The following is a 20,430-nucleotide window of genomic DNA, read 5'->3' as shown; positions in this document are numbered from 1 at the left end:
GCTGGAAACCACGGCGACGGATATCGATGTACTCGATGTTTACTACAGGGTCATTATCTCCAAGTGTGTCTAGGCGATTAAATCACACCAATAAACGATCTCCACGAAAATGTCTCGCCAAATGAAGACTTCAGACTTGGAACTGGGAGCTGTGTGCGAAGATGTTCGTACCGTTTGATTTACAAAATATCAGCTAAAGCATTTTTAACATGGATGCAATAGGGGGAAAATATGAAGAAGTTTTATTGTATTTTTTTTTACTTTTATATATTCATCGGCAAGGATTCGACTAATCTTACGTGCTCTGAAACTTGGGTGAAAACCATGACGAAAGTGAAGTGGAGCGCAAAGTTTACTTAAAGATCAGCTTAAAACAACCGGGAAAAGGAAATGAAAAGGAGAGTGGTGCAAGGAGCTGACATGGCTTGAATATGACAGAGGAACAGCATTTTGCGAACAGTGTGCATAGTTTCATCTTTCTGACTGCGATTTGATTGTTGTCAAAGGATTCGAAGGACGTTTCAAGCTTGAGACTTCTAAAAATGCAAGAAATCATCTCAGCATAAAAAATTATGTAACAGTATACTCTGTATAGATTCACTAGAAAATACTCCTATGGCAACATGTGTAAAGAAAATGGATAAACAGTTATTTGATAATTTGAAAATACTGTTTAACGTGGTTTATCACATTGCAAAGAAGAATCCATTTTGAGACTTTGAAGGCCTGTTGGAGTTTGTAACTACAGTGCACTCCCGGTAATTCGCGGTAATTAATGCACGCACTTCCGCGAATTATCGAAAAACGCGAATTATCCACAGTCATTTTCAAGCCTGTTGAAAACAAAACCGTAGGTTAAAATAATGAAATGTATTTTATGAACAAGCAGAAAGTGATTATAACACTTCACATTGTATTGTAAGAGACACTAGAGAAAAATTACAAAATGCCATGTGGATTATGCCAATATTCGTATCTAATGAAAAAACCGGTCATCACTTTTTGTTTCTTAGACGATTGTTAATTTTTTCTAATTTTAGATCGTACATTTCTCAAGAAAACAATATCTGAAAATGAAAATTCATATCTATTTTCTATGTAAGAGATAAGTGTGTCTATAGAGACATTAGCTTGGTTGTGGGAAACTTTCGGATTTTCCGTTGCATCACTCCCGCACTCGATATCATCTGAATCTCCGTCTTCCTCACCAACCGTCAAACTCTGTACAATATCCTCCTCACTTTCATGTGTGAAACCATAATCGTCCTTATCGACGTCTAACCACTCAATAATGTCACTTTCTTCTGCATCTTGGCATTTATCCAGGTTTTTCAGTAATGATATCATCGTAGCGAGACTACGTTGCCCGTTCGAAAGCCGGCAAAGGCTTGCTCTTCACCTAGAACAGATTTCCATGATCGTGCGAGTGTAGTAGCGGTAATTTTGTCCCATGACTTATTGACTGCATGAAGAGCATCCAACAAACTGAAGTCCTTCCAAAATGTTGGAATATCGATGCCTTCCTCAACCAATTGCTGTAACAGAGATGACCTGTAGTTCTTCTTTAAAGCAGCAATAACGCCTTGGTCCATAGGTTGGAGAATAGAAGTTACATTCGGGGAAAGGTATTTCACATAAATATCACCTTCTTTAAGTTCACTTTCGTGTGGATGAGAAGGCGCATTGTCAATCAAGAGCACTGCTTTGATTGGCAGTGACTGCTTAATTAGATAGGCCGTCACTTGTTTCACAAAATGATTGTGAAACCAGTCCTTAAATATCTGTGTGTCCATCCACGCTGCCTTTTGATGTTAGTACTGCAAAGATACATTCCTCGTTTAAAACAACGTGGTTTTCTGGTTTTCCCTATCGCTAACAATTTTAATTTATGATCACCACTTGCGTTAGCACACGGCATAATGTTTATTCTTTCCTTGGATGTTTTGAGGCCTGGGGCTTGCTGTTCTTGTTGCATCACTAATGTTCGGGACGTTAAACATTTCCAATACAACCCTGTTTCGTTTGCATTGTAAAGTTGTCTAAGGTCAAGCTGTTCTTTTTCAATGAATGATTGAAATTCTTGTGCAAACTTTTCAGCAGCTCCCATGTCTGCGTTGAGACGCTCTCCGTGAATAGCAATTTCTCGTATTCCGTAGTATTTCTTAAACCGTGTAAGCCAGCCAGAAGATGTTTTAAAATCGCCTTCTAAGCCAAGAGCATCGTGAAAATGTTTTGCTTGCTCAGCACACATTGGGCCGGACACAAGAATACCTTCCGCTTGTTTTTCATTGAACCACCGTTTCATGGCTTCGTCTAGATTTGCATAGTCCGATGTTCTCATTGATTTCCGGGACGATGAACGATCACAATTAGCAGATAATTTGATGAAGGTTTCCTTTTGCTTCTTCATGTCTCTCACTGTTGTTTCATCCACACCAAACTCGCAGGCTAACTTTGATGACGCCTCGCCTTTTTCCAGTCTTTCTATAATTTTCAGTTTTTCACTGACGGTTAACCTTTTATATTTCATTTTTCGGCCACTCATATTAAAAACTCTTACTACAGTACTGACTTACATTCGAAACTTCGAAAAGACTTCCGCAATCCATTCACACTTCTCAAGTAGAGTAGCCTACAATACACTCGCTGTCGGCGCACCTACCCTACACTTGGCTTACAGTTCAGCGACCTTGGACTGTGGGGAAAGGGAGGGTAAATTCCGAGTGCATTCCTCTTTCATTGTCTCTGCTTCCAAGATTACGGTAATCTGTGCTGTGCCACGTGCAACAACATGCTCGAATGTTTCCAAGTTTGCAGCATTTTGGCAGCAGTGTGCATATTGGCCTACTGCTAGATCGTAGATAAACAAAAGTCCAGTCTCCTCAAATATCAGTGATTTCGTCTCCACACATCGCATTAAAATTATTTTAAACTAGGCAGAGATAATTTTACTCAGCGTGGTGATTAGTGGGTGTAAGAAATAATACTTAAAAAAATAACTCTCCGAGACCCGCAAAGCGAATTATCCGCACGCGAATTATCGGGAGTGCACTGTACTCCTACCACTACTATTACTTTCCTTCACACGATATATTATAAATTGGTTGAGCGCCAGCTGCTGTAATAAGCAACAAAATTCGGAGAGCATTCCTCTTATCTCAATTATTCTCAAGGCATGAGGTGATAAACTCATACATCTGGCAATATACAGGAATATGGACCAGGACAATTTTAGATTACGTCTACATTTCCACAACTGAGGATTGTACTTGGAAATAGAATCACTTATTATTAAAAGAAAACTGAATTTATGACTATACTTTACGTCACAATGAACTAGCATGGCCGTACTTTAATTTAACACTAAAAATATACCCTGTGAGATTTGTTGTTACATATACAGAAAATTTGATCTAAATAAAGAAAGCTATTGGATATGAAAAATATCGATCTACAACAATTCCAAAACGATGCGTACACTTTACCTTGGAAATATATAAAGCAGTTGCATGACACAGACATGAAAGTGACAGGATTTAACTCCTTACTCATAGGACTATATGACAAGCATGCTCCAGTTAGGCAAGCCAGAGTCACTCGCTCGCCTGCACCTTGGTTAACAAGCGATATGAAAGCAACAATGGCTCGCCGTGACGCAATGTTTCGCCGATACAAGGAAACAAATAATGAAGTAGATTTTGAACAGTATCGTCTTTTACGTAACAGAACAAAGCAGTTAATTCGCAATAGCAAATTTAATCACATTAAAAATGTAACAAGGGACTTAAATGCACGTGAAACCTGGAACGAACTTCGAGCTATGGGAGTTGGAAAATGCAAAGAACCACATGTATCAACTATATCTCTCGATACACTTAACTTTCACTTCGTAACTAACCCAATAAATGAATCTCAACCTCAAAATCATATCAATCTGAAAAGAAACAGTGACCCTATAGAAAAAGAACATAATTTCTCTTTTCACCCTGTGAATGATGTAAAGCGTATTTTGAATTAAGTTAAGGAGCAGATAACATCCCAATAGGCTTTATAAAAACATTATTGGCGCGGTCCTACCAATTATTACCCACATTGTAAACTACTGTCTCACCACAGGGACGTTTCCAACTGCACGGAAGGATGCTCCAGTAACCACAATATTAAAGCATACCGGTACCACTGCAAATGCGCCATCTGATTACCGGCCTATTTCGATTCTTCCCCTCTCGCGAAAGTTCTTGAACGAGTTGTACACGAGCAGCTATAGTAGAATTCTTAACCAGACATTCTCTTTTTGACCCATTGCAATCTGGCTTCAGAGAGGGTCACAGTACTACGACTGCACTTCTTCGGGTAACAGATGACATAAGACTAGCTATGGAGAAACGGCAGGTGACGATACTGACACTCCTTGACTTTAGTAGTGCGTTCGACACGGTAAATATAGACACACCACTATCCAAACTACGCTCTCTGTATATCGGGCCGATAGCCCTAATTTTTTTTAAGTCGTACCTTACAAATCGTCGCCAGTGCGTTGTGGTAAGAAATCAAAAATCCCAATGGGCTGTAAAATCATCCGGTGTCCCTCAAGGGTCTGTTCTAGGACCCTTACTGTTCGTCTTGCATATTAATGACATATCTTCCACACTTCAGTATTGCAACTACCACTTATATGCTGATGATCTGCAGATATACAAAAACACCACTACAGACAATTTACATGAAACAGTTCAGCATATTAATTCGGATATTGAAAGGCTTACTGCCTATGCTAAAAACAACCACTTAATCCTAAATCCTTGTAAAACACAACGTATTATCATAGGAAACTCTAAATTATTACATTTAATAGGCATTAACAATATTCCTCCAATCATAATCAATGACGTTGCTGTACCGTACCTTAAAAATGTAACTAATCTTGGAATCTCCATCAATGAGAATCTGACTTGGAATGAACATGTAACAAATGTATGTAGAAAGTTTCATGCAGCTCTGAAACGTCACAAGAATTCTTTTCCTCGAAAACTTAAATTAAAATTAATCCAAGCACTACTATTCCCAATTCTAGACCACTGTGATACGGTACTAGTCAATCTAAACGCTGAACAAGCTTTGAGACTTCAGTGAGCACAAAACTCATGCATACGATATGCCTTCCAACTGCGATATGACGCTCATGTCACACCATATTTCAAAACATTGGGATGACTACGCATAAATGAACGAAGGAATTTTCATCTAATGACACTTGTTTACCAAGTGCTCTCGACGAACACTCATACTTACCTCTCTTCTAATTTTCGTTTCCTTTCCTCATTCCACGAAATTAGTACCCGTTCTGGTTCCCTACTTGAAATTCCACTAAGTCGAACGAATTCCTACAATCATTCCTTTTTAGTTACTGCATCAAGACTATGGAATACACTCCCAATGGACATTCGGCACCTTACTTCCTCTCATAAATTCAAATCTGCCTGCCGAAAGTTTTCCTGGGAACATAAAACTGAGATGTGTGAATCGTTGTGTGTTTGTTGTGTGAATGGGTTTTCTTCATTTTTATTATTTTTATTATTATTAGTATTGTCACACTAATTGCCGTACTGATATGTAGGCCTAACTTAGTCTTAGAATTATCTGTCCGTAGTATTATGTCCTTTTAGAATTTCAGTGTCTTACTTTTATGTTTACATTTTTAAATTTTATTGTTTATAGTGGTTACGTGTAAGAGAGGGCCGTGAGCCCTAACATCGCCACAAATTTAAGTCAGGAATAAATAAAATAAATAAAAAATAACTTGAATTGAACTATGATATCGCCGCTGATTACATTCTTCTTCATGTTATTTATGCATAACATGTCTGATGCTGTAATTACCTGATGTCTGCACATACCACTGTTAAACTTGAAATTTCTGGAAAAACCATTGAGTTGAAGTCGGAAGCTGACTGCTGTTATCTTCTTATGTAACCTGGAGTTGACCTACATTCCCTGTTTAAGTGTAGTACCCTCCAACGCGGTTACGTCCACTCAATATTTATTGTTAGAAATTGGAAAACTTTACTGAAAGAACCTGTAATATCCAGGTATACTATCTAGATTCACACATCCTCATAGCTACTGTAAAATAGAGACTGTTGAAATAAATACAACAGTTCTGTGCGATGTTTGATGTATCTACATTATATTCAATTCTCGAACAAAATTCGCGAATTGCATAGTAGAATTCAATAAAGAATTCGAAGTACCATGACGGCTGTTAACCGCATATATCGGTTAAATTCGATATATCTTTGTAATTCGGCGTTATGCTGTTGCTGATCCTGAATAAATAAAAAAATATTGTACGCACACTTTTTAGTGATAGTTTTTTACTCGGTTGAGGAGTAAGAAGGGAGCTCTGTCGGTTACGGTAGTACTGCCAACTGAATGGAAATGAAATCTGAATTGACTCGATATGATCGATCGATATGAATTTTCTAAACCTTTATTATCATACGCCAACAACTGTGTCACACACGCACAATATATAATACTGTATAACATTTCCCGATGCGAAACGTGTTCTTAACATGAATTCTAGAGTTTGGCTTTGCTGTGTAAACAACAACAGTACGAGTACTTAAAGTGTACGCCAGATGTCGCACAGCGATGATAAGCGATTCTTAGTTTGTGTTTCAAAGGTTGCCAATACGAATCTCGAAGATAACCGAAGTCGACAGGTTCAGCACTAGGGTGTAAATCTATCGCTAAAAAGTGCGCAGATAATATATGACTTAATAAACGTTGTTGACATTATTTAGTTTAATTTCCGGGTTGAACCGTGTTGTAGTTGTCTGTACATCACGTACAGTTTGCCGACGTTTCGAATACATTGCAGTATTCTTTGTCAAGGCAACTGAAATACCCCTACTCGATCCGAGGTAATCAGTCTCCCAGGCAGCAATTTACACTACTAGAGTGGCCCTGATCTTGGCCTTTTATATCTTAGTCTTTCTGGCTGACGTAAGCCCTGGCTGTCTCGTGAGCGTTCTGGAAGTTATGTATCAGAGCCAGGTAGTGGGGGCTTGCCCGCGCTGTTATGTAATGGGGTTTCGGCCCGTGTGTTTATGTTGTGGTCTGTATGTCTTAAACTATGAATGATAGACATCCAAGAATTACTGATTTTATATCCTTGTTCTAAATTTACGTTGTTCGGGTGTTTCTTTATTTCGATAGCCTCGCGGATTTTCCTTTCCAGATTCCATGGGATAGCTGCTAGGATCTTGGTCTTATCAAATGATATTCCGTGCCTTGTTTCGTAGGAATGCTTGGCTACCGCTGAAATATCTGTGTTTCGGTTCTTGGTGTGACGGATATGTTCTTTTAGGCGGGTGGAGATCAGACGTTTTGTTTCACCAACATAACAAGCTCCGCAGCTACATTCAGTGTGATATACTCCAGGAGCCTGGAATTCTATTTTCTTTTACTGGTGGTAGATAACGGGCTAGCTTCCCCTGAGGTTTATAGATGGTTTTTATGCCGTATTTGTCCAGTATCTTGCCGATCTTGTCTGTATTTTTAATGTATGGCAGTATCGCTGTTTTCGGGCGGGTCAGTTCTTCTTTTCCGTTGTTTTCTCCTACGGTGGCCTTTTCTTTGTTCTATTCTGATTTTTTAAGGACTCGTCGGATGTTATTGAGCGAGTAGCCGTTTTTCTTGAGGGTTCTCGTGAGGTGTTCTTTCTCTTCCTCGAGGTGCTCTGCGTCTGATATCGCTATGGCCCTGTTCACCAGTGATGTTAGGACAGCCTGCTTTTGCGATGGGTGATGATGAGACGAGGCGTGTAGGTACGTGTGTGTGTGTGTGTGTTTGTTTCCTGTATACTGCATGACTCAGAGTCCCATTGGAGTTGCGCTTTACTAGGACATCCAGGAACGGTAGTTTTCCGTCTACTTCGATTTCCATGGTGAACTGAATATTTGCGTGAATAGAGTTGAGATGGTCGAGAAATAGCTGTAGGTTATTGCTCCCGTGAGGCCAGATTACGAATGTTTCGTCACAAAACGGAGAAAACATTTCGGTTTCAGGGTAGATGTGGCTAAGGCTTTCTGTTCGAAGTGTTCCATATACATGTTCGCTATTATTGGAGAGAGTGGCGACCCCATCGCGGCCCCTTCTGTCTGTTCGTAGAACTCCCCGTTGAAATAGAAATAAGTAGCATTTAGGCATTCTTTAGCTAGTGTTAACAGGTCTTCTGGAAGTTTCTGGTCTAGTAGCGGAAATACTTCTGTTAGCGACACCTTGGTGAAAAGTGACGTGACGTCAAAACTTACTAATAAGTCCGTACTTTCAATTGATTGGTCCTTAAGGAGCTGGATGAAATGTCAGGAGTCGTTCACGTAGGTTTCAGTGTGTCCTGTATGTGGCTATTTCAGCGGTAGCCATGCATTTCTACGAAACAAGACACGGAATATCATTTGATAAGACCAAGAAATTTTCTTATTCTCTATGGCAGAGTCCATTATCCTCCTAGGTAACTTATACCCCTTCCATAACCCCATTACCAAAGCTACAGTAGTTTATGTGCACAGTTTCATCCACAAAGTTCATTCCTAACTTAGCTTCCCATCTAGGCATTCAGAGTACTTACCTGCCCTTGTTCTCACCTGGTCCTTCCGCGTGAATATTACCCGAACCAAGCCTCCAAAAATTCTTACCGCAAGGTGTCCTTCATTTGGCATTATCGCTTTGATTGTCTACTATTTTATTTGAAACTTGTAGTTTGTTTCTTGTGGTACAAATCATTCTTCCCCTTTCTTTTCTTCCCACCAAAATTAGTGTTAGTATTATCTGCAGAGATTGCTACTACTTTCTCATCTAGTTTTTTTTTTTTCAAGTACTTCTAGTACCTACATAGCATACCAGCAAATATGATATTTCCCCACTGAAGTTCATTAACTCCAACCTTTTAGCATTAATGCTTTCTCTGGATTATAGTACTTTACAAGAAGAGGTACCAGCGTTACATCCAAATGTTTAGATGAATTCATAATTGAAATAAACCGGGCCTGTTTTAACTCCTCGATAACTTCTTGAGTTGTAAACGGTGCTGTAATATTCATAATTATCAATTTGCTCTTTGAGCGCATGTGAACTTTTTGTTGAAAAATTTCTTTACAATAGTAGCGGTGAAGTCCATTGATCTGAAGCTGGGGGCTATGGTGTGCAAATGTTGCTTCTTAGGTATCACTAATATTCTTTACTTTCGTGTAATTACTTATACTACATTTAAAACTCCTACTTTCAACATTCAGTTGGGGTTTCTTAGTTTTCACGTGACTGACAACATTTGACCTCCCACCATGTCCAGTTTAAAACTTGTATTCAAAAAAGTGCACTACACATTTTCGCCCTTCTTCTTCTCTTCTTCTTTTTCTTGTACCGCTTTTCTTACATCTGTGGGGTCGTGGGAGTGAACTGTGTCGCACATGTGGATTTGGCCGTGTTTTGCAGCTGGATGCCCTTCCTGATGCAACCCTATATGGAGGGATGGATGGAGGGAGGAATGTAATCACTATTGCGTGTTTCTGTGGTGGTGTTGGTAGTGTAGTGCGTTGTCTGAATATGGAGATGAAAGTGTTGGGACAAACACAAACTCCCAGTCCCCGAGCTAGAAGAAATAATTATCACACGCGATTAAAATCCCCGACCTGGCCGGGAATCGAACCTGGGACGCTCTGAACCGAAGGTCTCAATTCTGACCATTCAGCCAGTGAGTCGGACCCACATTTTCCCCTTTACCTTTGACAAATATAATTTATACCACATTTCCATTAAGACATGATGATGCTGATTGATAACAATAACTTTCAGTGCTGATAATTAGAGCCCGGAAGTTAGGCGTTTATTTTTGGTTAAAATAGGCAGGCAAAAAGGCACTTGAAATACTGAAAATAGGCAGTACTGTAATTAAAATAGGCATTTATTAGGAGTGAAAGCAAAGAGGAATCTCACTCATTATTAATGAAAATATGTATTTTAAAGACTCATTCATTTCTTTATTATCACTTTATCAATAATTAGCGTACTTACTCTTACTTTCCTTGGTTACAAGCAACAACAAGGTGCTTTTTCAAAGTATCAGCTGTCATAGACAGACGCTTGTCAGAAATAATGTTTTTCATCATGGAAAAGGAACGTTGTACTTCCACTGAAGTGATTGGCGAAAATTTGAAACAAGCTATTTCGGAAGGACACGTGCCTGTTAAAACAGATTTTTCACCTTTCATAACATGACGAATGTTCTTCATTTTTTCAATGTCCACATTAGCACTCAGAACACGTTTACACTTTTCACCAACACTGCTTCCCTTTTCTCCTGGTGCTTGCAGCAGTTGATTAACTGCATCTTCGGAGATCGCCATAGATGGTACCAGCGAATCTTCTCTTTTCTCCAACTTCAAGATTGCTTCCGGTATCACACTATAATGTGCTGTTATAAATGCCAGATCATTGCTGAGCTCTTCATGGTCCAACATTTTTACCTTGCGAACTGAAGCAACTTCATCTATTGATACGGCATGAAGTACCTCACGTATCTTGTCCAAATTGTTGCTGTAATATATGACTGCTGAGATCCAGGTTCCCCATCTGGTGAGAACTGGCTGTAGAGGTAAAGGGAGCTCTGGTGCCACGCCCTTGAAAACCCGGTTTCGGGAGGGTGATTTTAGGAAGATATTCTTGGTATTCGAAACTAACTTATCCACGTGAGGATACAAACTTCCTATCTCTTCAGCAATTCTGTGCAGTCCATGGGCTAAACATGTGAGGTGGAGCATTTTAGGAAAGAGAACTTTCAAGGCTGTAGCTGCTTTTTTTCATGCAAGGTGCCGCATCTGTGACAAAAAGTAGGACATCATCATGCCGTATTCCATCCGGCCAGAGTAACATTAATTAATTTGTGAACAACTCTGGCACTGTGGAACTATTTGCTCTCTCCATCTCTTCTGTCGTCGAAAGAAATACTGATGATAGGTCAGTTTGCTTTGTTTCCATAGTTCCAATGATGACGTTGGCCATGTAACGTCCCATTGTATCCGTAGTTTCATCAAGGGAGATCCAGATCTTCTTTTCTGCAACTCTGCTTCGAATCCTCTGCAGGGTCTCTTCAAGGGAGATATTCAAATACGTTTTTCTTAATGTGGATTCTGACGGAACTACTTCTTTACTGTACTTCTGCAGAAACTTACTGAGGGATTGATTTTCCAGTTTCCAGAACGGAATTCCGGAGTCCAAGAAAGCTTTACATAGATACAGGGAAAACTGAGATTGCCTGATGGATGTTGTAACTGCTGTTGATATTAAATTGATCTTAGGGCCAACAATATTTAACCTAGACTTGAATTCGTTGTTGCGAAATGTTGAGTTATAAAGTACTTTTTTTTCGTGATTAATAGATTTTTCACAGATTTTCCAAAAGAGTGTAGCTCCATCAGTAGAAAGTGTATCCGAACCGAATTCGCGAACATAGCCATGTAATTTACCACGCAACGATGAAAATTTTGGCATGATATATGTTAGCGCGAGCACCCGAGTTGCCTTTAACAAGTACAACAGTAGTAACAGACAGAAGTGATTTACTTCCTTCCTCTCATTTCGAAATCGGGAATACCTGGTAATTACGCATTGTCATAGCAAAAGGGGTGTGAGGAAGGTGAAGAGACGTACTTGCCTCATCCTCTCTCTTCCCTGGTATTCATTATGCTTGTGCATTCCTTTCACTAATGAAGGTTCTACTATTTACGGATGTTAAATGAATGGGTTGAGAAAATAAGCTTTCGAATGCCTGAAAACAAATAAACGATTTACAGGGAACACTATTCTAAATAGATATATGTGACGGCAATATGTAATTTAATTTGTGCAACCTTTTTTGTCTTCGATGAACGGAAATTCATTATGTGCTTTTTAAAATGTATAAATCGCAGAAAAATTTGCATAGCGATCAAAAAAAGGCAAAAATAGGCTTTAAATCTTAAAATAGGCAATAGAAGCCAAAATAGGCAAAAAAAGGCCAAATAAAAATTGTCTCTACACTTCCTAAATGCACGAAAACATATTTATCTCTATCTTATTCCTCAATATATTCAGTCACATAAAAAAGGTATTTTGCCTAACTTCCAGGCTCTACTGATAATATTCGCTGCACTTCACTTACATGCCTGACTCCCTCTTGTCTTATTCTTCAAGCGATCGTTCCTTTATGATATCTTTCTCATTTTTTAATAATCATCTTCACAATTTTCCTTGTCGATATAGACCGATGACCACGCGGTTTTACACCTCAAGCAACAAAACTTTAAATTCATTAATTCTGTTGCTATAGTCGGAATGGTAAAACTGTACAAAACGTAAATGATTGGAACTTGTATTCACTATAATTTCTGTTATCTAATACTTCCATTAGATCTAAAAACATAAGTATTTTAAAAATTAAATTTTAGGCACCTTCCCCTAAACTACAATTTTATCCATCCATCCATACATACATAATCATTATAGACTGTTATGCCTTTCAGCGTTCAGTCTGCAAGCTTCTCTGAATTTACTAAACGTCGCCACAATCCTCGATTTGCAACTAGTGTTGTGGCCTCATTTAGTTCTATACCTCTTATATTTAAATCGTTAGAAACTGAGTCTAACCATCATCGCCTTGGTCTACCTCTACTTCTCTTACCCTCCATAGCAGAGTCCATCATTCTCCTAGGTAACCTATCCTTCTCCATTCGCCTCACATGACCCCAACACCGAAGCCGGTTTATGCGTACAGCTTCATCGAGTTCATTCCTAAATTAGCCTTTAACTCCTCATTCTGAGTACCCTCCTGCCATTGTTCCCACCTGTTTGTACCAGCAATCATTCTTGCTACTTTCATGTCTGTTAGTTCTAACTTATGAATAAGATATCCTGAGTCCACCCAGCTTTCACTCCCATAAAGCAAAGTTGGTCTGAAAATAGCCCGATGTAAAGCTAGTTTCGTCTGGGAGCTGACTTCCTTCTTACAGAATACTGTTGATCGCAACTGCGAGCTCACTGCATTAGCTTTACGACACCTTGATTCAATCTCTCTCACTATATTACCATCCTGGGAGAACACACAACCTAAATACTTGAAATTATCAACCTGTTCTAGCCTTGTATCACCCATCTGACATTCAATTCTGTTGGATTTCTTACCTACTGACATCAATTTAGTCTTTGAGATGCTAATTTTCATACCATATTCATTGCACCTATTTTCAAGTTCCAAGATATTAGACTGCAGGCTTTCGGCACAATCTGCCATTAAGACCAAGTCGTCAGCATAGGCCAGACTGCTTACTACATTTCCACCTAACTGAATCCCTCCCTGCCATTTTATACCTTTCAGCAGATGATCCATGTAAACTACGAACAGCAAAGGTGAAAGATTACAGCCTTGTCTAACCCCTGTAAGTACCCTGAACCAAGAACTCATTCTACCATCAATTCTCACTGAAGCCCAATTGTCAACATAAATGCCTTTGATTGATTTTAATAATCTACCTTTAATTCCATAGTCCCCCAGTATGGCGAACATCTACTCTGTCATATGCTTTCTCTAGATCTACGAAACATAAACCCAACTGCCTATTCCTCTCGTAGAATTTTTCAATTACCTGGCGCATACTGAAAATCTGATCCTGACAGCCTCTCTGTGGTCTGAAACCACACTGGTTTCATCCAACTTCCTCTCAACGACTGATCGCACACTCCCTTCCAAGATGCCGGTGAATACTTTGCCTGGTACACTAATCAGTGAGATACCTCGATAGTTGTTGCAATCCTTCCTGTTCCCTTGTTTATAGATAGGTGAAATTACTGCTTTTGTCCAATCTGAAGGTACCTTACCAACACTCCATGCTAATCTTACTACTCTATGAAGCCATTTCATCCCTGCCTTCCCACTATACTTCACCATTTCAGATCTAATTTCATCTATTCCTGCTGCTGTATGACAATGGAGTTTATTTACCATCCTTTGTACTTCCTCCAGTGTAATTTCACCAACATCATTTTCCTCCTCCTCATGAGCTTGGCTGTTCGCAACACCACCAGGATGATTTCCTTTTACATTGGGAAGATGTTCAAAATATTCCCTCCATCTCTCCAGTGATTCCCTGGGATCTATTATGAGTTCACCTGAATTACTCAAAACACTGTTCATTTCCATTTTCCCTCCCTTCCTAAGATTCTTTATTACTGTCCAGAAAGGTTTCCCTGCCGCTTGACCTAGCCTCTCCAGGTTATTACCAAAACTTCCCACGACTTCTTTTTGGATTCAACAACTATTTGTTTCGCTCTGTTTCTTTCATTTACGTACAAATCCCTGTCTGCCTTGGCTCTTGTTTGGAGCCATTTCTGATAAGCCTTCTTTTTACGTTTACAAGCTGCTCTCACTTCATCATTCCACCAAGATGTTCGCCTTTTCTCATCTTTACACACAGTTGTTCCTAGGCATTCCCTTGCTGTTTCTACTACAGTATCCCAGTATGCCACCCATTCACTTTCTATATCCTGAACCTGCTTACTGTCTACTGTTCGAAGCTTCTCACTAATCATATCCATGTACTTCTGTCTAATTTCTTCTTCTGGAGATTTTCTACCCTTATTCGTTTGCAGACAGATTTCACTTTCTCTGCCCTAGGCCTAAATATACTTAGTTCACTACAGATCAGATAGTGGTCTGTATCATCGAAAAATCCCTGGGAAACTCGTACATTCCTAACAGATTTCCTGAATTCGAAGTCGGTTAAGATATAGTCTGTTATGGATCCGGTACCCCTAGCCTCCCATGTGTAGTGGTGAATAGCCTTGTGCTTGAAGAATGTATTCATAACTGCTAAACCCATAGTAGCACAGAAGTCCAGCAAACGCTTCCCATTCCCATTAGCTTCCATACCTTCCCCACATTTCATCCAGTGTGAATAAAATTATTTATTTCCTAGACTGTAGTACCTTACGCCCAGACTTTACATACTGATTTTCATTCAATTTTGTTCTCCAATTTTCCTGTGGTTTGGTGTTGATATGGACTTAGCAACAAAAATCAAACTTCATGATTATTTCTGTTATCATGAATGATCAGAAATTTAATTCTATATAACTTTAGTTATGTAGTATTTATTGATAGGACCACTAATAACATAAATATTTGATAATTAGTTATAGCCTATATTTTAGTGCCTCATTCTCCGACTTACCGGTTTTCAATAAATTCTCTTGAACTATTTTCTCGGGAGGTACATGCAGACAGACAGAGATTACAGAAATTAAACAGTGCGTTTCCTTGTTACTGTGGGTATGAGCGATACATAAATACAATTCTTTTTAAATTATGAGCAGTATACAGGCAAAACTCTTGTTTTATATATATACTGTAGATTGTATTACATCACAATGCAAAGCTGAGCATAATGTTGGTCAGAACAATATTTTCACCTTGATAGGCAAAGAACGGGACTTTTGTGTGCCTGGAAGTTCCTTACAGGATGCTGGAAGGTATATAAACAGAGTTGTCTTTGCCTTATTTTTGCTTGCCTTTAAGTTATCTTTCATTTTAATGTGGAGCAAGAAATAAAAATTGTGATTTTCTGTTGTTATGATGAACTAATGTGTTTGTTTTCTTGAATATGTATTTTATGACTAAAAAATGAATATGAAAATGATTCAGGGCCTCTATTTACAGGTGGAAATGTACTATGCCTGGACCTCTGGGGACGAAACAGCGGTCCCTTCATGCAAGCTCTGCACTTCAGCTTTGGCCTTGGTGCATTTGTTGCTCCATTGCTTGCAGTACCATTCTTGGAGCCTACTACACTAAATGCAACATTTGCTACTGATGTGTCTCAAGTTGCTACTGAGTTTCCCGTCCACATACTTGAAACATCAGGAGCAGATGTATTTCTATTGGATGGAATGGATAGAATGAAAAGAGAAGTCGAAGAATTTAATGATACTGTTAACTTTAATACTTCCCAAGTTATTCCTGAAATCACAATAACGAACAATAGTCCATTTTCATATCCAAAGTTAAACATTCCAGCAGAATCAGCTTCTAATAACTCTTCTCCTAATTCTGAAATAAATGCCAGTGTATCTGTCACACGTGGAAGTAGTGGGCCTTTAAGCCAAAGTACAACTACTTCTGTGCCAAACATTACAGTGACAGTGAGACATAAACCTCCTAAGCCTTCTATAACAGATGGCAGTAAGCTTGGAAATAAAAATTGGGAGGGTGTTCATGTTGGCAGACCACCTCCTGCTGATTTACTGCCAGTCACTACTACTGGGTCAGTCAAATTGAGTACGGTTTTGGTTTCAACCGTTCCATCACCAGTCCTACGTGATCACTCCAAGTTTTCTATTGGTACGGAGAAACAAAACGTGGAAACTAGTTCACAATTACCTGACTTATTATCAACTGCAGGTACGGTTACTGCAAATGCAGCTGTGACCTCTGCCATTTCTTCGTCTGCAACATTTGATGACTCTTTTAATCTTACCGAAGATATAGTCACAACTGATGAAATCATTACCTCCACTCAATTTGATAAGGTAAATCAAGGAAAAGTTGGGTTTCCTGATAGTCATTCTCTTACTTTCAGTCATGAAAGTGATATGTTACTCAGCAGTAAGCAGAAACCAGAGTGGACAGATTCTTCTACCAGCAGTACACATAAGCAAAAACCAGAGTGGACACATTCATTTACCAGCAGTACACAGTCTTTACCTCTTGAGAATGAAGAGCATGCCTCGACTACCCCAAATACTGTGGCTCCTGAACATCCATTTCATTCTGATGATGGGGACCATCTTATATCAGTATCCGAGAAAGAATCTGTAACAAAGGTAGCATTTGATGGTACTACTGATCTTCCTGCCAGTAAAAATATTAATTTTCAAATAGAATCTCTGCAGGAACCGTCTTCGCCTCTAAATTTTAATGAAAATTCAGCCATCTCTAGTCCATTTTCTGGCAGTGTAATAGGTAGTAAAAGTAATAGTAGTTATTCTATTAGTGGAAAGGGGCTCCAAAACTTTCAGTTGTCTCCACAAGATACCCATGTTACAAACGGAAATAGTTTAGGACATGAAGAATATTATGTTCAGAATTCAAGAAGAGAAGAGTCATTAGACAGAAATAATGCAAAAGCTTTTGCAGATTCTAGAATATTATCAAATGATAACTTTCCCAAGGAAAACAATGAAAGTAAGATAGAAAGCAAAATTGATGATGAAAGTGTTAACAACTCACCTTTAGCAGACTCTCCACCACGTGCAGGTTATTTTATTTCTTCAAAACTTAATGTTACTTCAGGGCAAACAAACTCTCAGATATTTCCTAACAATCAACAATATCAAAAAGTTATTGATGGCACTAACAGTCAGGATTTTGAAACATTTCCCAATAATGAACTATATCTACCATCATCATCTGTCCCATCTACTACTGCCTTGACTGATGGAGATGAAATATCATCAAATTATATAAACTCAGTAGCATCTACCAAGCATGTTCATAGAAAACCTGGCACATTCGATAATGATACTGAGCATATAAATACCATATTTGATGTTTTTGCAAACAGAATTGAGAAATATGGATTTAGTAAACTCCAGTTCTCATATCTTATTGTCGGAATATTTGTATTTTCAATATCAGTTGTTTTTCTTGGATTCCTGTGCCATAATCCACGTGACCCTAAGTCAAAACAGGAAGAAGGCCAAGGTTCAAAAAAAATTGTGAATAAAAATGTGCATAAAATGCTTGTAAGCTTAATGGCTTTTTTCTTTTTTTTATATATGGGAATGGAAGTGACTTACGGGCAGTTAGTTTTAGCTTTTGCAATGCATAGTAATTTAAAACTTAGTCAATCAACAGGTTCTGTTATTTCTGTTGTCTTTTGGGGATCTTTTGCTGCTATGAGATTTGCTTCAATATTTTTTGCTAGTGGATTCAGTCCCCTTACTATGTTAATACTCAACTTTGTATTTTGTACCACAGGAACAGTCTTGGTATCTGCATTAGCCAACCATTTAGAAACAGCTCTTTGGGTTGGGACAGCCCTCATAGGCATTGGTTTAGCATCCATGTTTCCTACAGGAATTCTGTGGATTGAGCGTTACATACATGTCTCAAATAAAGTGGCAGCTATCTTTGTTATTGGAGTGTCACTGGGGCAAATGATTTGCCCTATAACTGTCTATCGACTGATGATAAACAATCCTCAAATGCTAATGCACTCAGCTCTAGTCATCAATATGCTGTGTATCTTGGCATTTGTTGCGTTGTGGTGGTTGGCTTCTCGGCAAGGAGAAAAGTACTCAGTAGTTATAAATAATGGATACCAGCTAGCAAATCAGAATGATGAAGAGGAGGATATGTTGGACATGTCTCCTTCTGGAAGTGCTGTTACATTCAGGAGGCACAGTTTCTCGTCAGAACATAGAGCCCTCCTCAATGGAAATGTGCATCGGGGCCCGTAGTATTATCCCTCACCCTGTGGTTATAGCCTTTAGGACATGATGGATACATACTGCCCTTCCAATGGACGCCTAATGTTCAGTTTTCTGCTGTGATAAACGATGTTGATTCATTGTATGAGTGTTGTTAGTTAATGGACATTTCATGCAAGTCCTGTACTGAAGATTGGTTTTTTTTTTCTGTACAGTATTCCAAGGATGTACAGACAGCAATCTGTATCAACATGTGTGTCAGTGTGAAATATGTTTGCTAAACTTTAACTGCAATGACATTTGTGGCAGACTTACTTATATCCAGTATGATTTTTAAGGCTGATGTTTAAAATGGAGTCTGTAAATATATTTTATTTGATTTGTATATATTGCTGCCATATTACTAGGTTTATCAGTCGCTGCTTCAATAGTGAAGCTACGTACAGTATTTGGTAAATAAAGACATTGCAGAAATACAGTTGGCTGCTTGTCATTGTTATTTTTTACAACCAAATTATGACATTTCATATGAGATTTTTGGATAAAGAAATAGTAAGGAGGAAAACAAATTCAAAAGAGCTTGAATGTTTACTGGTTGAAGGCTGTCACTGCTGTTTTAATTCTCCTCATAATGTCCTTGTTTTGATGTTGACTGAATTGATTAATGGTGAGATGAAGTATGAATTAAATACTGTTGTTCTATGAGTGTTCGAAACAGATTTCCAAGCTATGGAATACATCAGTGAAGACTAAAGAATGAATCTTGCACACAACTTTCATTTCGAAGATTAGACTTCAGCGTTATTACTTACTGTAAGCTCGTCACACATTTCAACATTCCCTGCATTTTCATGTGGCATAAATTTGCAGGAAAACTCCCATTACTATATTTGTGGTGTGCATTCAGAGACCAACAATGCTGGAACAATGAATGTGCCATTCACAAGCTAACAGTAGCATTATTATTTCAATAACAATATTCCACTTTTATTACTGAGGTCAGGAAAGAAACTTAGTGTGCACTATTAATGAGTGTGATTTTTCAGTTAATCTTGATCTTAGCATGTAAATAGGATTATCATTACAGTATAAAAAAATAATTATTTGAAAGTAATCTTTTTCAAGAGATAAGAGTGAAAATGTAAACATTTCATTTTTTGGGGTAAAAGCGATCATACCGCAGTATTATGAGAAAAAGATGGGGTTCCCAGAGGAAAGAAGAGGTACAATCCAATATATCTGAAAAATGCAGTCCAGGCTGTAAAGGCTGGAAGGTTAAGTAATCAGGTGGCCTCAGAGGAATATGCTGTACCATACACAACACTGAATGACACATTAGAGGAGCAGTATAAATTCACCATTAGAAGGTAACCAGTTTTAACAACGAAAGAAGAAATGCAGCTTGTGCAGTATCTTGAAATGTGTAAAAGGGGATCAAATTGTACAGGAAGTGAAAGGAAGGAACATTAAACATGTTTGTTGTTGTTGTTTTCTTTTCTTTTCGAGTCTCGAAATGCCATGATAATTTCTTTAAAATTAGTTTGTTAGTTGTAATTTTAGTAACTTAGTTATGCCGTTTCAGATGTCTAAAACAGTGTAAAATTTGTAAGCAATGTCATGTTGAATAAAAGAGAAGAGAGGAAATATTTTTCTCCTGGAAAAGATGTATAGAAAAAAGAATCTCGCATTTTAATTAATTTGTGCCAAAGAGGAATATTCAGACTAAAATAACTACTGATTGGATTTAGAAATAAAGAACACAAAACAATTATTCAGGCATAATATATGGCTGATTAATTTTACCTCACATATGAGGTTAAATAAAACTGATCAAAATTCAAAGTCTCATAATTTTAAGGTGCTAAATATTTCCTATGTACACAATTTAATATTCTGTGATATTTGAAG

The 20,430-nt window shown here is 38.3% G+C and overlaps 1 protein-coding gene across 3 annotated transcripts in view; it reads left to right on the top strand.

Annotated features, from left to right (window-relative positions):
- The window catches only part of LOC136864135 (uncharacterized), a 210,154-nt gene extending 189,988 nt beyond the window's left edge, over positions 1–20,166 (top strand). For all 3 annotated transcript variants that reach the window (XM_067140758.2, XM_067140757.2, XM_067140756.2), the window contains one exon: positions 15,752–20,166. In XM_067140758.2, coding sequence (XP_066996859.2) covers positions 15,752–18,552 — 2,801 coding nt within the window. In that variant the 3' untranslated portion in view covers positions 18,553–20,166. The remainder of the gene's footprint in view (positions 1–15,751) is intronic.
- The last annotated feature ends 264 nt before the right edge of the window (positions 20,167–20,430 follow it).

Source organism: Anabrus simplex, chromosome 2 (genome assembly GCF_040414725.1).
Source record: "Anabrus simplex isolate iqAnaSimp1 chromosome 2, ASM4041472v1, whole genome shotgun sequence".
Taxonomy (NCBI): domain Eukaryota; kingdom Metazoa; phylum Arthropoda; class Insecta; order Orthoptera; family Tettigoniidae; genus Anabrus; species Anabrus simplex.
Note: the sequence above shows the minus strand (reverse complement) of the source record. Positions and strands in the feature narration are given on the sequence as shown.